Source organism: Phoxinus phoxinus (genome assembly GCF_949152265.1).
Source record: "Phoxinus phoxinus genome assembly, chromosome: 12".
NCBI classification, from domain to species: domain Eukaryota; kingdom Metazoa; phylum Chordata; class Actinopteri; order Cypriniformes; family Leuciscidae; genus Phoxinus; species Phoxinus phoxinus.
The window spans coordinates 12,548,477-12,570,522 of record NC_136887.1 but is presented as its reverse complement, the minus strand read 5'-3'; the positions used below and the strand labels follow the sequence as shown (position 1 = coordinate 12,570,522).

Here is a 22,046-nt window from a genome sequence, read left to right as displayed (position 1 = left end):
TGGAGCTATTATATGAAATCTGAAAATCTGTTGTATTTTATGATTTAAGCAGACTAGAAAAGAGCAGCCTGGATGCAAAGCATCTTCTTTTGCGTTCCAAGGATGAAAGAAAGTCATACTGTTTTGGAATGACACGAGGATGACATAAATGATTAAATAATTTACACAAGCAAACCAAACTGACCTCTTTTGCAAGAGTCTCTCTCTTCTGACTAAAAAGTCCTTATCATTGGCCAGTGCGTGACTATGATAGCAGAGATGTCGCTCTACAGGGACTAATGGACTGACCTTGGACTGCCTCCAACGCCAGAGTTCTGTGATGACGTCCGACGTTTCATGTCTTAACTTTTGGACAAGGGTGGGGGACGGAGGAATAAGAGAGAGAGAGAGAAAGAAAGAAAGAATGAGAGTTAGTGGAGAGAAGCGTTCAAGCAGAAGATATTAGCAAGCATGCTGTGTTAGCATCAAACATTTTGTTTTTAGAGAGTTATCAGACAGGAGACTGTAAACATTTATATGCGCATATGCAAAACTTGCTTTTGTTAAACAAAATACTTGAAATGCACAGTGTGAATTACGTCAGTAGGAAAGGTTGAGGAATAATCAAGACTATGAAACTACTATGGACAGCCTGATATTTGGCTATTTTGAGAGTATTGGCACAAGCCAATAACTGTGCCATTGTGGATTAATAACACATGTGGTGTGTGAGTGTGTGTGCATACAAGTGCACATTTTGTGTGTGTGAATTTAGCAAGTATTGTGTAAACTAAGTGTAAAAATTGTGCAATTTTGTGTAGGTATGCACCAATAATACAATTCAGTAAAATACATACAGGTCAATAATTAGATCCATTATAAGGCTAACAGATAAACTATCAGTATTAAGGGTGTGTTCACAACTTCACACAATATTACCCCTATATAAAGGCTACCTAATTTTGTGTAAATATGATCTGATATTGAATTGTTTATTGCATTACATTTTATTATTTGCGTCAGATCAGTTTAGTTATCAGAAGTTGTTCAGTCAAGTTATTTAAATGCCAGCCCTCGTCATTCAACATCCTGACGGTCAGAGTCATCTTATGTAATACTGGATTAGACCCAAGGACGTGCAACAGGAGTAAGCAGGATTGACAATGGAAGGCGAGGAGACTTACACACTGTAAGTCGATGAGTTGATTCATCCTCGTTTTAATACGCTTCCATTCATAGAGATTTTTAGATGGATGCCGAGGCTTTTTAGGTCGGGTAGAATCTGCCATTTTGTTCGCTGGCTTCCGTGGCTGTTTTCCGCAAACTATTACTATTGGGAAATACTAATGCTATTGGGTAAACGGGCAGTGGGCGGGATCACACAGACCAAAACAATAACAGACATTCTGACATGGCACTTTCAGAGTAGAATAACTGGCTGTAGTGTTTTTCAGAGAAACGAGTATGTGAACTTAGCATGTTTCCTAAATATCCGCAAGCATATTATGGTATTTTACTTTTGTATACAAAAAATGACATACAGCACCTTGAAGCAGTGAGAAACCTGGAGTAAACTACACTATTGAGTTTATGAAACAAGTTGCAGTCACCATTTGGCTCAATCAGTTGACAGCATTAGCTAAAGTGGTGACCATCCTCATCTCATTCCTTAACTTATATTTGAAGAGAAAGAACGTCCCAAAACATTTACTGGTCTAACAAAATTTGGCTCACTTAACAATGAGGTCTAATTCTATTTCCTGGCAGTTTTTGTTATAGGGCAGGAGCAAAATGAAAGCAATCTTCTGTGATTTTCATTTTATTTTCTCATATAGTTTACCATGCTATTTAGCTTTTAAACAGCCACCACCACACCATCATAACAGTACTACTGATGAGTAAATTATTTTTGGTTAGATTCTAACATCTAGCAAAATTAGTGGTTTAAATTAAATTAGCTCCTCATGAATAGGAAACAAACCATTCGTAATCACATTAGACTTCCAAAAGTTTTTTATAGTTTCTGGTAACCCCTGAAGTTTTAGACAGACTTATGTATGATACGCACATCTTACACAAAATGTGGGAGCTTTACATGAATAAAAATGCTGTACATTTAAAGTACCCTAAAATTTAAAAGAGCTGTATATTTAAAGTACCCTAAAATTACAGACACATGACATTTAGCGAGCTCTGAATTATCTGAAAAGATGTTTTTTTCTATTCAGGAAGATATTTTAGGCAATATTACCGCATGGACTCAATGAGCTGTGTTTGGAAGGCCTTTGCTGTTGGTATTGATTGATGGTTTAAAAACTCGTAGCAGGGGCAGCATAAATCCACACATACTACAAAACCATCTGTACTTTTGTGGTTCTTCTGAACTTTAACCACAAAATACAAAACTCCTTTCTGTAACTAAACCAGTAGAGAAAGAGCAGCGCATTCTGGCTATCTGATATTGGATGATTCATTATTAGAAAATCCATAAGCAAACCACAGCAGAAATGTTTTACAGAGTAAAGAGGAGTGGTGTTGGAAATATGCCACCTTTTACTTTAAAGGAATAATTAACTTAAAAGTGAAAATTATGTCATCATATACTCACCCTCAAATTGTTTCAAACCTGTATACATTTATTTATTTCTTCTGCTGAAAACAAAAGAAGATATTTTGAAGAATGTAGATAACCAAAGTTGATGGACCCCATTGACTTCCATAGAGGACTAGAAAAATGTTTAATTAAAATAAGATAAACATTTTTTTAAATAAGATGTACTCACTGACACATCTTACCCCAGTCTCCACAATATGCAATAATGTATAAAGTAGAAAAACAATACTATGGAAGTCAATGGGGTAAATCAACTGTTTGGTTACCGACATTCTTCAAAATATCTTCTTTTATGTTCAGCAGAAGAAAGAAATTCATACAGGTTTGAAACAACTTGACGGTGAGTAAATGATGACAGAATTTTAATTTTTAAGTGAACTATTCCCTTAAGCTAGTCAAAAAGAAATTAGAGGTAAAGCTAAAATATCAGGATTAGAAAAATGTTTAAAATAGGATGTACTCACTGACACATCTTACCCCACTCTCCACAATATGCAAATATAACTAGCTCACACCTTAACAAAACAGTCTCTCACTGACTTGAGACTTCTTTGAGAATAGATGTCTTAAAAGATAGCAGAAACCTGTTAAAAACAACAACCTCATCAACTGCACATGAAAAATGAGAAACTAGGAAGAGTTTGGGCTTAACATTTAACAAGCTCAGAGAAAGCACAGAAGTCAACACAAAAGGGGTCTGAACATTAACATTTGGACTCTTGTTTCATGAGATGGCTCAAGTTCCTTGCCAAATAGATACACCGCGTAGATACAAACAAAGCAGCACTCTCACAGGAGCGCAAGGACCATAAATGGTGTGAAAATGGAGGTAGGTCAGAATGTAAAGGATAAAGCTGGTTCTAGTACACAAAACAGTTCCTGTCTCTTTGCAAAGGCACATTTGCCATTTATATCTGAATATGGAACATCATGTCTCAATAACTGGTCCAAACTCTCTTATTGTACATTAATCTAGTCTCTGGGGGGCTGGACTACAATAAACAATAATAAATGGCTAATTCAGTGAAGAGAAATGGTACACAAAACAGTCTCTTCTCCAAACTAAGAATCTGGACGAAACCCAATGGTAAACAACATGTTCTCTCAGTGGTGATGAGTAGGGTCTTGTTGGACATGTCATGAGACCATTAGATAGAAGAGCTTTTAAAGAGACTCTAATTGAGCGAGTTCGTCTAAGAAGCTATTACAGTACATTCTCAGAGAGCTCAACAGAAGCCTTACAGTATAAAAATACTTAATGTGGAGTATGTAATCATATTATCAACACGACCATGTTCATCAGTTTTCCACTAAAAAACAATTACACTAAAAGAGTTTCAATATGCAACCATGACTAAAACTCAAACCCAAGCATGCTAACAAGAGATAAGTACCACAAACTCTTTTTAAGCCATACGAGTAATCATTTTATATTATGTTTTCATATAAACAAAAGACTCCAACTTACTTTCTGTCCCCAAAGCAGCTGTAAAGTCGAGACATGGTGTCAAAGTTCACCCCAAAAGCTGAGTTTCCTTAGTGCATCCTTTGTAAGAAACTGTTCAAGTTCCAAAAGTGAATTTGCACGCCAGTCAAATCGCCAATATCTCCTTTCTCATATCTTCACGTGAGCTTCTGGCTGAGAATGTGTATCCTTCACAGGGAAGGCACATGTGTGCTCCAGTAGCCTGTCTCTCAGGACTGAGCATGCTCTCTGTCTCTTCCTCTTGGATTTCCCCTCCCCTCCCGTCCCTCTCCAACCCCCGTCACCTAATCCAGAGAATCAGCCACTATTGTCTCAGTCCAGCAGCTTACCGCCGACAGGCCAGGCGTCATTTGATAATTAGATGGGGCAGCTCCCTGAGGAGAGAGATACCACCTTCGTGTCTGAGGGAGGCTCATTCTGGCCCACGGAGGGGGTTGGAAAGCCAGTCAGCTGAGGGCCAACACAGTCTAAATAAATCATTAGTTACATTTTTACCCAATATTTAGCCTATTACACGGCTCTATGGAATACTTGATTCTGATTGGTCAATCGCACCATCCAGCGGTTTGTTATAATAACCGGTGAAAACTGATAACACAGAATCGTCCGGGTAACTTAAGTCGGCGCTATACGCTTGCTAGGAATGTTTTTTCTTCGTTGAAGTTTAGCGTTTGGCGAGCTTATAAAACTTTTAAATTAATTAAATTAATTAAAAAAAAATCATATTTTGTGAACAATTATTTAATTATGTCATATGGTATCGATGACTCGCTCTCTTGTTTTATACAAACGCAGCTGCTGCCATTTTTCAATGATTGTTTTGTACACTGTAACGGATTATAAGAAAACAAACAGGTGTGATTTTAAAACGGTTTAATCTCAAATCAATATCTTGTATCCCCATAATTATTTATGTGGCGAAATGCTGTGTATTAAGTGGTATGACTGTACCGTATCCCTTAAATGTCCGTCTAGTTTGAACTTGCCGCTTGCTAGCAACTGCTTCCTTTGCGGAAGCTTTGATTATTCACTTGTGTCAAGTACGTAGCCGTGTAATAAGCGGGATAATGTACATCTAGCCGGTTGTTATTGCAGAATAAACCCAGTTCGGGGTGATGCTCCGCGTCGGGGTCCTGATCACCCTGTCGGGGTTTATTCTGTGATAACAACCGTCTGGATACATTACCCCTTACGACAAGTAAAGCCCAATTTATGCTTCTGCGCCGAACTCACGGCGTAGCTACATCGTAGGCTGTGTGTAGCACGCGTACCCTTCGGCATACCCTGATGTGCACCTCTCCAAAAATGTAACAAAGCGCAAATTTCACATGCTCCTTGTGCAATTGCACGTCAATGCGGACAACGACACAGAAGCATAAATGAATACCAATGCGTAGTCTATAGCGTAGAGGCTCCAGCGTAGGTCCAACACAGAAGTATAAATCAGCCTTTACACTGTTAAACACAAAGGTTGCAAAAGGGGGTATTCGCAGTGATGCCATAGTAGAAGAACCATTTTTGGGTTCTCCTTTCAGTGAACAGTTCTGAAAATAACCACTTTCTTAGTGTAAAGAACATTTTATTAATCTGAAGAACTGTAAAGAATCTTGTGTGAAATGGAAAGATTCCATGGATATTAAAGGTTCTTGATGAAACCATCGACGCCAACCATTAATTTTAAGAGCGTACTGTGCAATAGTGGAAACTTAGCACTTACTGCTTAATATGTCTTAGCTAAAACGTTTACCAAAGTGTTGCTGGTTCATGCAGGTAAATCGAAATTATTGTTTATTTTAGGAGAAAGATGACTTTTAAAGAGCAAGCTTCAGCAGGCTGCAAATGACGGATTTAGTCAATCTAGATTCAACTAACGGAAGTGACCGGACACAAATTGTCGTTTACCCTGTTTTCTTTAGAAAATGTGTTGTGCACTCAACCTCAAACCATACGTCTTCACTACATACAAATGCTTCGCCTTGCTGCCAGTTTTGAATATTTTCCTTCCCCCTCAGGCAAATCGTGTAGGAGTATCCAGCAAAAGTGTAAACAAAGCTTTCCGCCAGATGATTCCTTTTCTTAAACACAAACAATGACAAATGCTGGATTTCGACAGAGTATTTTCTTCCGGTATTGGGGGGTGGAGATCTGGCTTTCATACTAAACTGCTTAGACCAACATAGGTAGCCAGAGAAATCAAGTTCACACTCTGTAATGGTGGTCAAACCCCTTTATTTTTTACCTCACACATATGGTGAACAGAATGCCTATGGAGTTGCACTGCAGGCATATGCCTTCCTTAAAGCTGGGTGGAATGTCAGTTTTCCTTATGGAAAAAAAAAAGCCACGTTGGTATTTCCTGAGACCTTTTTGCTCTGCCGCTGAAGAAACCCATATTTTGTTTCAGGCATATGGTTCCTCAAAAGGGCCATATTATCAGTAGATGCATTCATCCAGTCATATGCGGTTGTCTGATAATCAGCAAAACATTCTCTATCAAACATTCTTGACTTCCCTCTACAGCCTTCTTCATATTTGAATAAATCCTTTTGGAAAGCTGACATGCCACAGGACATGTCATAATTGCTAAAAAAAAAATGTATAGGCTAATTATGCATCCTTTTCATGATCATAGTAGCTGATTAGACTACATGGAATAGTGTTGAGCTAGATAATGGGAAAAAGGTGATTCCAAACTTTTTAAGATTCCAAAAAGATTACTACACCACCATTCAAGAGTTTGGGGTTAATCTTTTTTTTTTTCCTGTAACATTTAGCTACAAAAGATGTCTATTTCAGAAAAATGCTGTTCCTTTGAACTTTAAAGAATAAAAATAGTATAGGGTCATTCCGTGTCAACTTTTTCTGGTAAAAGAAATACATAAATGAAGAAAAAAAGCCAATATTAATTAGGATAGCTGTGTGCAAAGTGTCCATATCGGGCCTTTAAATGAAAAGAAAATGAAGATACCAAAATAAATGTTTGTTAAAAAACAAAATCTAAAAGGATACTAAGATATCTTTAATATTTCATGAGTTACAGGTATGCAAACTTTGGACAAAAGACACAAGAAGTGCTTTTCCCATTTTTGAACTGTCACCGTTGGCATAAAACGCAACAAAGATTGCTAAATTAAACAGATTTAACTGATAAACCTAGCAATGCTGCCATCATTTTAGTCATTTTTACCCCCAGTAATTCGGCTCCACATCTCTTATGAAAATGTTCATTTTGACCCCCTCGACAAAATAGTGGATTAGTCCGTCAATATAATACATCCATTACATTTAATATTTTGGCTTTCATTACTATTTATGTTTGTCTTTCTTTCTTCAGAAAAAATATGAACAAAAGAAAAAATCTGAGCCAAAACTTCAGGGAAGTTTCCGAAATTTGGGATGCTTCGACACGGAATGACCCTATAACGGTTTCCACAAAAATATGAAGCAGCACAACAGTTTAACACTGATAAGAAATGTTTCTTGAGCAGCAAATCAGCGTATTAGAATGATTTCTGAAGGATCATGTGACACGGAAGACTGGAGTAATGATGCATCACAGGAATAAACTGCATTTTAAAATATGTATTCAAATAGAACAGTTATTTTAAACTGTAACAATTTCACAATAACGCAGTAATTTTTGCTCAAATAAATGCAGCCTTGCTGAGCAACGAGCATGAAAGGGAAAACATTCTTTCAAAAACGTTAAAAAGTCTCACGGTACTTGAACTGTAGAGTTAGTGTGTAGTTTTCAAATATACCTTTCCATGTGAATTTGAACCTAAAATATCATAATTTTTTTTTACATTTATGCATTTGGCACAGGTCGTCACAGGTGATAGTGTTGTAATACTAACCCTCGCTCAATCAAACATTTAAGCACAGAATCAGCCAGAACAAAATTGACTACATTCTTTTAAAGACATATAGACATAGTCATGAATATTTAAACTTGCACCCCCTCCCCATCTCAACTCTGTCAATTCCCTTCAACACTTTTCTCTGACTCGAGTTTCTTTAGGCATCTCCTGCAGAGCACTGTTTCTTTTCTTTACAAAGCTCTCTGAATTCCAGCCCACATCTGGAACGCATCTTCTGAGGCAGCGCTCTACCCAACAGTCTAATTAAGGCCATGTATGCCAAACTGTAAATAACCCAAGAAATGATACCCCTCGGCTCATAGGGCCTGAAAAGCGGGACGTGTGGATTGATGTTTCCAAATAACTTATAAGATGAATATATAAGTTCCTCTCAGCATGCAAAGTCTATCCTCTCCTGAGAAACAAAGCCACGAGCAGGCCAGGCTCTCCATGTGTCCGTTAAGTCCTTCACCCTTACAATAGAAAGTATCCAGCTGGGTCCACACAGCTTGACCAATGAACACGGCCCATTCAGCTGCTCTTTTCCTCTATCTGTGACCAGTTAACTTTGTATCCCCCTGTTTTCCAGGCTCTATAAAACTCGGTGTGTGGCGTTTCTGGAGGGAGGCTTTCAAATGGAGTGTCTTAATAGAATAATGAGACGATCATAATGAAATAATTGCAGCCTGGGTTTTACGATGCTTTTCTTTTCTAAGTATCTTGCAGACACAACAGGACTATTAACATGGCTCATCATCAACACACACATTACAGGACAACAGGCTCTCTTAACACATGCTCGAAGGGGCTTAATAATTATAAAAGTACAGTTCAGCTTTTTGCCTGCTTACACAACTCATATGAAATACAGAGAGTTAATGAGTGTCAATTACCGTTCAAATTTATGTCACATTATGGAAGATTGAACGCTTGTTCGTGTTGTAACTGCGACTTTATTTCACAATTCTGACTTTATAGAATTTATAGATATAAACTCGCAATTGACCCTTCGCAGGGAGCTTGATTGACAGGTGATCTGACCAATTATACCGCCATCCGCCATTTTGTCCGACAAAGCAGTCAGGAGAGTTAGTAGATTAACATTTGAACTTGAAAAGCGGAGTGTACTGACGTCTTTTTCCACAGTTAAAACAACATTCCTTCTTATGTTCATTCCTGTTTATTTGATGCTAGGCTAAATGAACTAGAAGGAAGAGATGATCGGTTCACGGCAGCTTTAACTGAGGCTCATACAGCGATCTGTCATGACACATTAAAGAGCCACAAAATGGTATTTATTGTTTAAATTTCTTTAAAAAAATGATTTTGAAATTTGAAAGGTGAGACTTTGTTTAATATGTTTAATATCAAAAGTAACCTGGTCTGTCCTGTCTGTCAGCGTGTAGTCAGTCTCCTCTCTGATCGGCGATGTATTTTTTCACTGCGTGAGAACATGGTGTGGCGTGAGAGCGGACATAGCGACAGTAACTAAGGGGGGCGGGTTTTTGCGAACGGTCAATTACCGTTAAAATGTATGTCACATTATGGAAGCTTGAACGCTTGTTCGTGTTGTAACTGCAACTTTATTTCACAATTCGGACTTTATAGAATTTATAGATATAAACTCGCAATTGCGAGAAACAAAGTCAGAATTGCAAGTTTAAGGCCTGGTTTCATTAAGACAGGATTAGGCCTTAGTTAAATTAGGACATTTAAGTAGCTTTTATAAACAAACAAAAAACATTATTGCATCTTGAGACAAAACAATGGCACTGATATATTTTAAGATTGCTTTCAGTTAAGACAGCTTGAACATGCATTTTAGTCTGGGACTATGATTAAGCCTTTTCTGTGAAACCCGGCACATATCGTGCATTTCTAACATTATTTCTCACAATTACAAGAGTTTACAACTTTATAAGACTTAAAGTTTATAAAAAAAAATCCAAATTGCGAGATATAAACTTGCATTTCAGAGAAAAAAGGTTGTAATTCTGATTTATTTCCCACAATTGTAAGAGTTTATAACTTTATAAATTATAAAGTTTATGTTTATTAAAAAAAGTCAAAATTGTAAAATATAAACTCGCATTTCCAAAAACAATAAGTTGCAATTAGGACTTTTTTCCTCACAATTGTGTTTACATCTTACAATTTGGACTTTTTTTCTTGGAATTCCGACAAATAAAGTGAGAACTGCAAGACATAATCTCACAATGCTGACTTTTCCCCCCTCACACAATTGTGAGATTATATCTCACAATTCTCACTTAATGTCTTGAAATTGCAAGTATATAACTTGCAATTCTGAGAGAGAAAAAACATTTGAATTGTGAGATATAAACTAACAGTTGGTTCGCAATTACCTTTTACATTTTTTATTCCATAGCGAAAACAAGCTCCTATGTTAGATTTGTCTATATTATAGGTCTTGTAACTGATTTCTTTAAAAAAATGTTAACCCTTTAAATCACCTTTATATCTTCACAAGTTAATTTTGTGTAAGGAAAGGAAGCCTTTTATAAAGCCATTTCAAAGGAAAAATAATTAAATCTAGTCTCTAGATTACCGGTAATATGAGGTCATAAAACACCATGAAAATATAGGGGAATTGGCAAACAGTCAATTTAGATTTTAGGATCAATTATAACGTCACAGCACAGGACTCAAACTGAAACTGCTTGAAATTTCATGTCAAATTCTCCAAATACTAATTGAACATAGCCGGACATCAAATGAAACATGATTCTGAGACTGAACTTAAATTTGATGATGAGGCTGTACCTGTACAGTAGTAAGCGCGCGCGCGCACACACACACACACACACACACACACTGCTGAGAGCAAGAGGAAGGTCATTTGATCTCTGAGCAGCAGGGAGATGCCACAGACAATGTTAACACTGTTACCACAGACACAGATAAAACACAGACGTTTTTTTTTCTAAAGAGCATGAAAACCTGCAATAGTTTGTAGAATACATTTCGTTTTTTAACTTTTGTTTAACCTTCTAGATATGTTGGTTGGTGGCTAGATGTTGTTAATTTTCACATAGCCTACTATGAAAAGTACATATTGATAAATAATATATATATTTACAATATTGTCTAAATATATGCAGGCTATATGTAAATCCCAGAAAAACAATTACAATTAGACTAGCCTATATCATTTAATATCTATTCAGTGGTTTTCTTATAGCCATGAAGAAAACACTCAACCAATTAACAATGATAATTTTGTGGCTCTAGGTTGTTGTTTTTTTAACATGAAAGCAAAGATAGCTACATAGAAACAACCAAGAACTAAAAAAGTTTAACTAAAAAAGGCACTTACAGGATTGGAATTTATAGTTGTTTCGTCAATTAAAACAACGCAAATATGTCAAAATGTGCAAAACTTTAGACGTTATGACAAATCGCTGCACTGAATATTTACAGAGCACTTATCTTAAGTTATCTTGTTTTACAGCAGATTACAACAGATAATTAAAAATGCGATAAACCACTGAAGAAGATAACACGCCGTTGGTTGTAACTGCTCACTAAAAAAAATTCGCATTACATTATTCACAGGACTAGCGGAAAGTGATGGAGTTTGCTTCCCAGTTCCCAAACTTCCCAAACAACCGCTTTGTCCAGTGTATAGTGTGCTCAAAACCGACAGAAAGCCTCCATAAAACCGAATGATCTTATTATTGCTTTAACGCCGACATGTACTTACGAAGCGAGGAAATCCTAGAGGTATCTGGCCATCCTTAAACGAGCGAAACATCAGAGATTTTCACTAATAACATTCTACAGTGTTTTGTGTGTGAGCAGAGCAGGATTAGCTCAACATCGCCCTCTGTCGTGGAAAACAACAAGCTGTCCCAATACGTGTTTGCACTACTTCCAGGAGCAACGAAGAATATGATGTGTTGATTGAGAAACTGATGTGATAAACATTAAACACACGATTTGAGTAAATAAATGACTTTTATTTCATCAGATACTATCATCACAGGAAATATACTTGTTTTGAAAACGGCCCAAACTCATAAAAGCTAGGCCTAGGTATCAGCATTCATTCCAACAGTATAGGTTTAATATTAAAAATATTAAAATGCCTTGTCATCTTGAGTTGTTGTGCTCTTTTCAGAAGGTTTTACGGGTTCATTACTGCTTTAGTAACCCTTGCTTTTGAACCACTGGGCTCGGGCCACAACATCATTGGCGTAATCATCTCCTGTGGTGCCCACATCCATGCGCTCGTATGAACGGACGTTCTTCACATCTGCGTTGTAGGCTGATATTCCCCCTGGAACAGATATTATACAACTGAGACATGAAAGTTGAGCGATGAACTCCCTGGAGACACCTATTTGAACTGTTGACCAGATCTGCATTGTGCATTTATTTACATCTGCAAGATTTCTTCAGAGTGTTTGCTTATCTGCAATATGTCTCTTAGACATTTCCAATCAGATGTTAAGTAGACATTTAGAAAATGACTTTAAGATGTTTATGAGTGTAAAACTGCTTTTTTCTAAGACATTTATCAGATGTTTTCCTAATTAAGTGTTCTTTAGCAGACATCTTAGAGATGTACCTGTGTTATCTGCATTTGTTCGTCTTTTTCTTGAGTAAATATAGCCTACCTTTAAAGCATTGCTCTGGAGTCCACTGTGGAAACTTTGCTTTGATTGCTTTAATGTAGCCAATGAGAATCTCAGTAGCTTGTGTGACATGTTGCTCACTGTCCCATTCACCTTGGTGAGTGTGGTGGCGTTTGTCAACCTGAAAGAAACCCCATCAAAGAAGTGAACCATTAGAATTGTTCAGAAATGGTTTAAGATTCTCTGCTTATTATTTGCAACGTTTCCTTGCTGATGTCAAAATATTTTGCATGGGATATCAACTTTAGTTTATGTTTAGTATGTTAAATGTTATCTTATGACTTTGAAATAGACTAGATCTATTCCTCCAACCAACCTGCATGAGACCAAAGCCATTGCCATGGTCGCCCCACCCATCCTTCAGAGCGGCTCCGGCTCTGGACTCTCTGGATATGATGGCAGCGATCACAGCCGGGTCCATCTTCTTTGCTCTGCCAACTTTAGTGATTATACTCTTGTATTTCTCCATCCGGGTCAGATCAACCTCAGCCAGTTTTTTTGAGGCGTCAACCCCTATAACAAGTTTAAATCAATGTTAATATAAGCTGTTATAGTGCTGTATATTTGGCAATCATGCATTCTTCTCACCCTTTACGGTTAATTTATCTTGTTTTGCCGTCTTCTCTGATGCACCGGTGGTGTCTATTTTCATGACGTCTCCATAAATGCATGCTAGAAACAACATGAGAAATATGTCCTGAAGCTCTTTCAATCATTAAGTAATTATACTGTATGCACATTTATGCAATGTCACACACTTACCCATGACTTAGAACTGCTGTGCGAGATCAAATGACTGAGTTTGATGAGTCCTGCCACTACTTTAAAACAGACGGCTACAGGACGTGATTATATATCACAAAGGGAGTGGCCTCTCTTTTTTTTTCTCAATTGTTCTTCCACTGAGGTGTGGAGAAATGTAAGGTTACAAAATTTGCAACTGTGAATGTTGCAAAATTTCTAATCCTTTTTTTTATTATTATTAGTCTAAGCACACCCGAGCGCAGTGAATCATACTGAATGTTGGCAGATTTATCATGTGGAGGCTTCATACACCTCAAAAAGTTTTAGCAACTTTTGATTAACCAACTTGATGACAAGTGAAGCCCTAACTTTGCTAGTACAGACAGGAAAAGAAAGTGAAGAGAAATAAAAGGCTGTGGGAAAAACTTTTTTTCTGGAAATGGTGGCACTCGTACGAGTTGTAGAAGCATGCCAAATTTCAACTTCCTTGATAATGCTTGTACGATTTGTTTAGTTATGGGCCCCAATAGAAATGTTTCAAATTTGGCAGGCGTCTTCTAGCACTTTCCAAGAATACAAAGCCAGATTAAGTCATTTTATTGATTTATTTGGTAACACTTTACAATGAGGTCTCATTTATTAACATTAGTTAATGTATAACATGAACTAAGGATGAACAGTACATTTGTTACAGTATTAATCTTTGTTAATGTTAGTTAATAAAAATACAGTACTTCATGTTAGTTCACAATGCATTAACTAATGATAACACAACTTTTGTTTCCTTTCAGTCGGTCACGTTCAACGTCACGTCGGAACGTACCTGCGAATTGGGATCTCGTCTGAGAGCCAAATCACCTTCGAATGTAAACTAAACGAACTAAACTGTGCATTGCGAGTTCCGCCCCTTAGCGTCGGTTATAAATATGGAAGCGGGTGCACTCGCACTTCAGCTTTTCACCTCTGAGCCAAGCACTTGTGATATTTCCAATGCAATCATCTGTTCGAGTGATTTACTACGAGTCAGGAAGAAGCTCTGCTGGTGTGAAGGCACTACAGCGGTGATCGCGATCTTCGAGAGCATTTCCTGCTGTTTATATGACAGTCTAAAAGAGCTTTCCTTGCATACTGCAGGCTGCACTAATTCCTGCAAGCTGTGCTGCGGCCGTTTCCCGTTTCCATGTGCACTTCAGCACTTAAAAAGCTCATTTCCCTCATAATTTAAAGTATTATTCCACCTGTATTCATGTCCTCATCTGAGGGACACAATCGCTGGGTGGTTCATGTTCTCTTCTTTCTCCGGAAAGCTTGAGTGCCCTCTGCTGTTGACCAGCCGCTGCTTGTGTGTAAAAGCAAAGCCGCGAATCTGCTTGACACTGTTGGGAGATCGAGGATCGAGGATCGAGGATCGAGAGTTTATCCGCCGGGCAAAATCCCTGTGGACCTCCCACTCCTCAGCGTATCAGGTGCCGCCGAGCCGCCGGCTGACAGCGTGGGTTGTCACGGCATGCTAATCTTCCCACTGTGTGGTCATGCTGAATCTGATTCAGAGTTGGCAGCCATGCTTTTCCTGGCTGCTGCAGGCTCGGTCTCCTTCTGAGCTTCGTGGCTGTTCACGAAGCGTAAATCGCCTTGTCCAGACCCCTTGCCTTCTTCCCGGATGTGCGTGCAGAACTATGGCAGTGGAAGCATATTGTATTGGTGTCAAAAAAATTAGTTTTCCCCTCTCTCACTGTCATTATCACTGATGAGCAATTGCAGAGAATGTTCTGAGGAGTGTTCACTGTTTCAACAATCATTCCTAACTCTGATTGCATAGTTAGGACAGCTGGTGTTAAAGTGAAAGATCATACTTACCAGTTGTACGACCAGTTGCTCAGTTGATTAGACTACCCACTTTACCACAAAACACAGATGATACATGGTGGATCTTACTATAGGCACATTTGTCTACCAGATTTGGGGGCAGCCCTTTTGACCTATAGCCACCATGGCTCATCGCTTCCATGTCTCCACCGTGGTCTGTCATCCCTCTGACTCAACCTTGGTCCTCACTTGCACCAGCTCGCCTTAGTATTTTGAGCCCTCAGCTCAACCTTGGTCATCCAATCCTCCGGCTACATCCTTGCTCCTCCAAGTGTTGGTCTCCAACCTTCCTGACTCCACCTTGGTCTTCTGCCCCTGGCTCCACCCTGGTCTACACCTCTTAAGGCTCTTGAGGCTCTTAAGTGCTCCCTGTAGACCTCTAATTGGAGGTATGTCTTGTTTACTATGTGTGTGAATGATGTCCATTTTTTTAAATTATGGTATCAAATCCGTGTAAAATGTAATGAACACTCATTATTAAAATCATGTCGAAATCGTAACCTGCTGGTTTAAGCGGGAAAGTTGTGAAAGACCATGTGATTTATCAGATAACATATGCAAGAGGAGGAGAAATAGTCACATACTGAACCAAAGACCACCCCTAATTGGTCAGATCTCGTCTGTGGGTTGGACAAACATCTGAGTTAAAAAAATCATAAAGGAAGGAAAAATAAAGGAAACATTCAAAGCATTAGGTTAAGGTTGGTTATTAGGTGGCATAAGGTTATGGTTAATATGGGCTAAGACTAAGATCGACCCTGAAACACCATCACGAAGAAACAAGCCAACTGATCTAGCCTCACTTATTTTTCTTTCTTTCTTTAATTAGTTCCTTTCTTTTTCCGTTGAGAGTCTCGCTTTCTAAGTTAAGTTTTTGCCACAAAGCTTCAGTCAACGACTCAGTCTTTCCTCGCCTCCAAATTACAAACTTCAGCCATGAGACTGCTGCTGTGTCCCAATTCAGAGGCTGCATCCTTCGAAATCTGCATTTGAAGACCGATTCTGTAACCGCGGTGCGACGAAGGCTGTCCCAATTCGAAGGCTCCTTCAAATGCAGCCTCTAAATGTTGTACTTTGATTCCAGTGAAATGAAGGATACAACAGATGGTTCCTCCGTGTCATTGCCAACCCCATCATTGCGCGCCAGTGACGAAAGGATTTATTTGAGAGAAATTGTCGAATTACATTTTTAAATGTAAGTATTGGGTTTCAACTTACTTAAATATCTAATGATACAAATGTAAAAAATAAGGAAAATATAAAGCGGTTCAAATGTTGACATATCTTACTAAGATGCCATTATATATAATTTATACCAGGGGTCTCCAACACGTTGCTCGCTCGCTCACGTCGGCCAAAATACTTACATTTAAAAATGTAAATGTTTACATATCTCGTCTTTTGCAGCTCAAGTTTGTTATTTCAAATGTAGGCGCGCGGCAAGCTCATAATTGAAGCGACGTGCTCATTTTTTCCAGGCGCAGTGAGATGGAAACAATCTCAACTTTCCAGAATGCCGGACGAATTTTAGCCTACTATTAATAATATAAGATGTTAATGTGCATTAATAATAATAATACCTTTTAATTTATAATGCACTTTTCTTAAACCCAAAGCGCTACAGGCAAAACAAATAAAATACAGAAGTACAAGAGTAATACAAAAACAATCATTACAGTACAACACAGTAAAATACTAATCATGATAAGCAGTTTTAAAAAGATTAGTTTTTAACAACTTCTTGAAACTGGCTAATGTGAGAGCATCTCTAACAATAAGAGGAAGTGCATTCCATAACCTGCGCGCAGCAACAGAGAAAGCTCTCTCCCCCATAGATGTTAATCTACAGGGAGGCTGCTGAAGAGTAAGCGAATCAGTAGACCGAAGACCGCATTGTAAATGTCAGTAATATTTGTATTATTATTATTATACAAATTATTTTAAGGGTGAAATATAATATTCACCAAATCAAAAATCAGCTATAATTATGTGTTTTTACATTATAATATGAAAGTACCATTTTCTAAAAGAAAAAACATCTCTGTTTCTGTTCTTTTCTCTGACATTTAAGGGTGACATATACAGGCAAAAACTCTTTTAGGTCTAAAACAGTTTAGATAGTTGTTAATATGAGAGTTAATGAGACATTATTTAAGAGATTTAAGTATTGTATTATTACATGAGTAGCTCTCGGCCACTTTCATTTTTAAAAAGTTGCTCTTAAATGAAAAAAGGTTGGAGACCCCTTATTTATATTCTTTAGTATATACAGAAATGGACCATTGTGAACATATTTAGAGAGTTTGTGAAACCTGTTTTGTTTTCAGACAGGGTTCACAGTACAAACTTACAAAAATGTTTCAAATAACTTTCAAAAAAGTCTGGTACAAACGTTACTGTCACTCATCAATGGCAGTAACGGAATAGTCAATATAGTCTTGTTTGTCTTTAAAGAGAAGTGTCTTATGTTATATGCTTACGAATTTAATGTCTTAAACTGCTGATCTTGTTACCATGCTAATAAATAGTGTTTATTATAGTTTGGATATTAATACCCGCTGCAGAGTTGACAGTTACGTGCCCGTTCAATTGAGCACTGGACAATTCGTTTGTTCGGCTGTAAAACAAGTGCTTCCTTAAGAATTCTCTATAAATATTAATTCGCTATGACCTAAATGCTCCTGTTTCCCTTACATCGGGTTATGCACGTAATCTTGTTTCCCTGAGATGATGGGAACAAGACATTTGAACGAGCCACCAGAAGCTGCATCTAAAAGTTTCACAGTTGACACAGTATCTTTACTTTGGGCATTTGGAAACAAAGCTTGCATATTTCCCACTGTAATCATGTTGTAACCAGTACTGCTGAAATCAAGTGGTGCTCACTGCAGAGACAAGTGTGTGGAGCTTGACCCAGTTAGGTGTAGGGGAAGAGTAAGGTCTGGCTAAACTTTCAAACTCCACCCATTAGGTCCAAATATGGGAAACTAGACGTCAAGATCCTCATTCACATAATTACAGTTGGAAAGATTGAAGCTTCATGTTGGAATTCCCAGTGTAAAGATCCAAAGTCTATAATTAACCCAGCCAGTCCAGTCATAATGAAACTGCATTTAAAATCTGAATGTTTGATGATGCAAATGTACTGTAAAAGTAGTTCAACCTTAATTTTATGAAGCGACAAGGTTTATTTTTGTGCGCTAACCCCCTTACCTGGACCCATCTGATCGCATCCTTAAACGAGTCCCTGGGCACGACGAGAACACCAGATCCCCTTTTTGTTTTAACATTTTACTTCCCCTATTTTTGAACATTTTATGTTAATGCCTCTCCAAGGCCTGACGTTACTCCCACTGTGTCTGTTGTTGGCTCCTGTCACAATATAAAAACATATACCTTACACTTTTAATGGCTGGAAGTATATGATTTTTTTCATAGAAAGTGTAGACATTCCTTCCCCTCTTTTGTGTTTCTGTACACTGATCCCGATGAAACCTGCACCAAGGGACTCAAAGTTGGTGTCCTCACTGTTGTGGAAGATGTGGCAACAGTTAATTCCAATCCCGCAATAACGAGCACAGCTCTGGTGGTGGAAGAGCAAATTGTACTGGAGGATGATGAAGACTTCCCTAATATATTTGCTTTACTTTTTGCTGTGATTTATGCACTTAACATCGAGTACCCCAAAGAGTTAACTTACACTTTCAAAGTTATTCAGAAACTATTTCATGCACCTTGGTTCTCAGTGTTCTCCAAAAGTGCAGACTTTAAAGAACAAGCTTTCTTTTCGACCTTGTTCAAACTGCACTTATTGCCACAGCGATTTGATATCGATATATGCAGGACAACTTTGGCCATGGATTTTTGCACTTGTTTTATTTTTATTGCACATTATTTTATATTTGAATTTTGTATTTTATTCTTTTTACATGTTTTATTTTTCATGCAATCCATTTTTTCGACTTGAACTTGCATGTTTTGTTTATTTTTTTTCAATTTTATTTGTTGTTGTTGTTGAATAAAATGAGTTTTTAATGAAATGAGTGGATTTTAAAAGTTGTTAGAAAAGTGAAATTGTATTGTCACTTTAAAGAATGTTTTTGAAGGACCAATGTTGTACTGAATAGCTTTTAATAAAATCATTCACTCATATTGGATTGATGCTTTTTTGATTAACTTAATAGTTTAGGTTAGTTGAACACCAACTTTAAGATTGTAAATGCAATAAAACTCTAGTTGAGTAAACTCTAAAAAGTACTGTAGCTGGTTGCTTAAAATTAAATTTATAGATAAGAAAACTCAATATTTATAGTCAACTAAACAAATTGTATTATAACTAATTTGTTAAACTTAATATATTATGTTGATTGAACATACACACACAAATTTGTACTAATACCCTAAGTTGAGAACTCAAAAGCACCCTAGTGTACTGAACCTGCTGGTCTGTCTCTGCTGGTCAGAAACTGGTCTGTAGCTGCTGCTCTGCTGTTGGATACTATTGACTTCCAGGAGCAATGTAGAATTTGAGGTCATTTTAATGTGGATATGGAAAGACTGTTCATAACAATGATGCTTTGAGTGAAAAATGTGTTTATTTCATCATGCCATATGCAATTACATGCAATTCAGCTATATTGGATTACTAGATACTGAAACGAAATATAATGGCTGCTGGAAATTCATAATATTTTTTTTAAGATGTATTACAGTAGAAAACAGTTTTTACTGTATTTTAAATCAAATACATAAAGCCATGTTGAGCATAGGAGACTTTTCAGAAACATTAACACATCTTAACTAATCCAAACTTTTGATCTGTATGTATATTTTACTTATCATACTCATGTATAAATTGCAATAATAAGGAGTAATCAAGTGAAGTTAATATACTGTGTATATTTAATAAACGTTAGAGTTTAACAGCTCAGAAAGCGCTGTTCTTCAGAAACCCTTGCTTCGGAACCACTGGGCTCTGGCAACAACATCATTGGAGTAATCATGGTGTGAAGTTTTCGCATCAACATTCTCATATTGATCAGTGACTCTGCTCACACCTTTGTTGTAGGCTGCTATTCCACCTGGAACAAACATTATTTATTGTCATTTACCATGTGTACATTGGTGTTTATGTACTATGACATTCTATTTGCATTCATTTTTGAATACCAATATACCATTTTTTTTTGTGATAGATTTTAATAATGGATTTGAGTTGCATCAAAGTAAATATATAATTTGATCAATCAATTAATTCATCAATAGTCATCAATGAAAAGCTATCAAATCCTAATTTTTGCATTTCTCTGGTGATATATATCTCATGTATGTCATTTCTAAAACAAGTTATATCTGTGGTTTCTCTGAGTGGAAGAATTTTACCTTTAAAGCGTTGCTCTAGAGTCCACTGTGGAAATTTAATTTCTTTAATGAAGCTAATGAGAATATCAGTAGCTTGTGTGATATGTTCCTCACTGTCCCATGCACCTACTGGAGTGTGTTTTTGGGTTTTGTCAACCTGGAAGAAAAAAACATTATTTTATGCACACTCTTATATAAACTCATATAAAGTCTATCTGTGAATTATTTTCAAATCTGAACCTGCATGAGGCCAAAGCCATTGCCTGTAGTATCCCATCCATTCTTCAGTAGATTTCCAGCTCTAGTTTCTCTGGATATGATGGCTGCGATCACAGCCGTGTCCATCTTCCTTGCTCTGCCAACCTTAGTGATTATACTCTTGTATTTCTCCATCCGGGCCAGATCAATCTCAGCCAGTTTTTTAGAGGCTTCAACCCCTAGTTTAAATTATTGTTAATATACTGTAGCATAGTGGATATTTCATATATTGATAATTGAAAAAAAAAGAGTCACATTCTCACCCTTTATGGTTAATTTATCCTGTCTTGCTGTATCCTCTGATGCACCGGTGGTGTCTATTTTCATGATGTCTCCATAAATGCATGCTAGAAACAACATGGAAAATATTCATTTTCAATCATTAAATAATAATATGCACAGCACATTTATTGTCACGATCGGTGGGAGGAAGCGCACAACGAAAGGAATAGGGAACAAATTTATCTTTAGTAAATTCACAAAGAATAGGAGATTGCAGGAGTGTGGAACAGATTAACAACTATGGAGACTAACTAGGGAACAGAATGAAAACAAACCAAAACACAACAAACTTTTTACATTTATGCAGTACAATCACAAAATTTTCCTCAATTTAGACAATATCAAATAAAACAGTCAGCAGCTGATATTATATATAACTTACCCATGATGTTCACTTTCTATGATGTTCTGAATTTCTGTGCAAGTGCAAATCACTGAGACTGATGAGTAAATCAGACACTGCAGGACGGTATTATATATTGATCACAAAGGGAGTGGTTCCTATTTTATCCTCAGATGTTATTTTCCTCTAAGGTGTGGAGAAATGTACGGTTACACAATTTTGCAACAATGAATTTAATATTAGAACACACCCAAGCCAGTGAATCATAAGTGGCCAGATTTATTAAGTGGAGGATTCATGTTTCTAAAACAAGTTACATCTGTGGTTTCTCTGAGTGGAATAATTTACCTTTAAAGCATTGCTCTGGAGTCTTCTGTGGAAACTTTGCTTTATTTCTTTAATGAAGGCAATGAGAATCCCAGTAGCTTGTGTGATATGTTCCTCACGGATTCACTGATTCATACACCTCAGTAAAAGGTGTCACTTTTAATAAACGTAATTTAAATGTATTAGTTAAATCCATTAATTTGCATGTGCAGGCAAGAGAAGGGGGTGAAGTGAAATAAAACGTTGTGGGAACTTTTTTTCCTTTCTT

At 37.2% G+C, this 22,046-nt stretch overlaps 3 protein-coding genes across 8 annotated transcripts in view; all 3 read right to left on the bottom strand.

The window, feature by feature from the left end:
* LOC307008536 (uncharacterized protein) overlaps window positions 1-11,853 on the bottom strand; it is a gene marked incomplete at its 5' end in the record, with an annotated part of 52,999 nt that extends 41,146 nt beyond the window's left edge. Inside the window, 2 exons of one of the 6 annotated variants that reach the window (XM_079631379.1) lie at window positions 289-345; window positions 11,664-11,853. In XM_079631379.1, coding sequence (XP_079487505.1) covers window positions 289-338 — 50 coding nt within the window. Of the gene's footprint in view, window positions 1-184; window positions 346-4,061; window positions 4,314-11,663 lie in introns of those variants that run through there. The other 5 variants (XM_079631377.1, XM_079631383.1, XM_079631378.1 and 2 more) reach the window with 5 other exon arrangements.
* Window positions 11,854-11,904: 51 nt separating this feature from the next.
* On the bottom strand, window positions 11,905-13,548 carry LOC307008482 (lysozyme g-like). The gene is made up of 5 exons (XM_079631275.1): window positions 13,360-13,548; window positions 13,186-13,269; window positions 12,914-13,110; window positions 12,580-12,718; window positions 11,905-12,239 (listed from the first exon to the last, which is right to left on the bottom strand). Exons 1-5 carry the CDS (start codon window positions 13,361-13,363, stop codon window positions 12,106-12,108), a joined length of 558 nt encoding a protein of 185 aa, XP_079487401.1. The 5' UTR covers window positions 13,364-13,548; the 3' UTR covers window positions 11,905-12,105.
* Window positions 13,549-19,786: 6,238 nt separating this feature from the next.
* On the bottom strand, window positions 19,787-21,616 carry LOC307008635 (lysozyme g-like). Its single transcript, XM_079631614.1, has 5 exons — window positions 21,491-21,616; window positions 21,090-21,173; window positions 20,809-21,005; window positions 20,590-20,725; window positions 19,787-20,288 (listed from the first exon to the last, which is right to left on the bottom strand). Exons 1-5 carry the CDS (start codon window positions 21,492-21,494, stop codon window positions 20,152-20,154), a joined length of 558 nt encoding a protein of 185 aa, XP_079487740.1. The 5' UTR covers window positions 21,495-21,616; the 3' UTR covers window positions 19,787-20,151.
* Window positions 21,617-22,046: the final 430 nt, after the last annotated feature.

What these genes read in the sequence shown, in the direction of transcription:
- LOC307008482 (XM_079631275.1), bottom strand. An exon ending in AGATAAATTAACCGTAAAGG is followed by an intron (nt 13,111 to 13,185) that starts GTGAGAAGAATG and finishes AACTTGTTATAG; the next exon opens with GGGTTGACGCCTCAAAAAAA. An exon ending in ATGGCTTTGGTCTCATGCAG is followed by an intron (nt 12,719 to 12,913) that starts GTTGGTTGGAGG and finishes GGTTTCTTTCAG; the next exon opens with GTTGACAAACGCCACCACAC.
- LOC307008635 (XM_079631614.1), bottom strand. An exon ending in ATGGCTTTGGCCTCATGCAG is followed by an intron (nt 20,726 to 20,808) that starts GTTCAGATTTGA and finishes TTTTTCTTCCAG; the next exon opens with GTTGACAAAACCCAAAAACA. An exon ending in TCTAGAGCAACGCTTTAAAG is followed by an intron (nt 20,289 to 20,589) that starts GTAAAATTCTTC and finishes TGTTTGTTCCAG; the next exon opens with GTGGAATAGCAGCCTACAAC.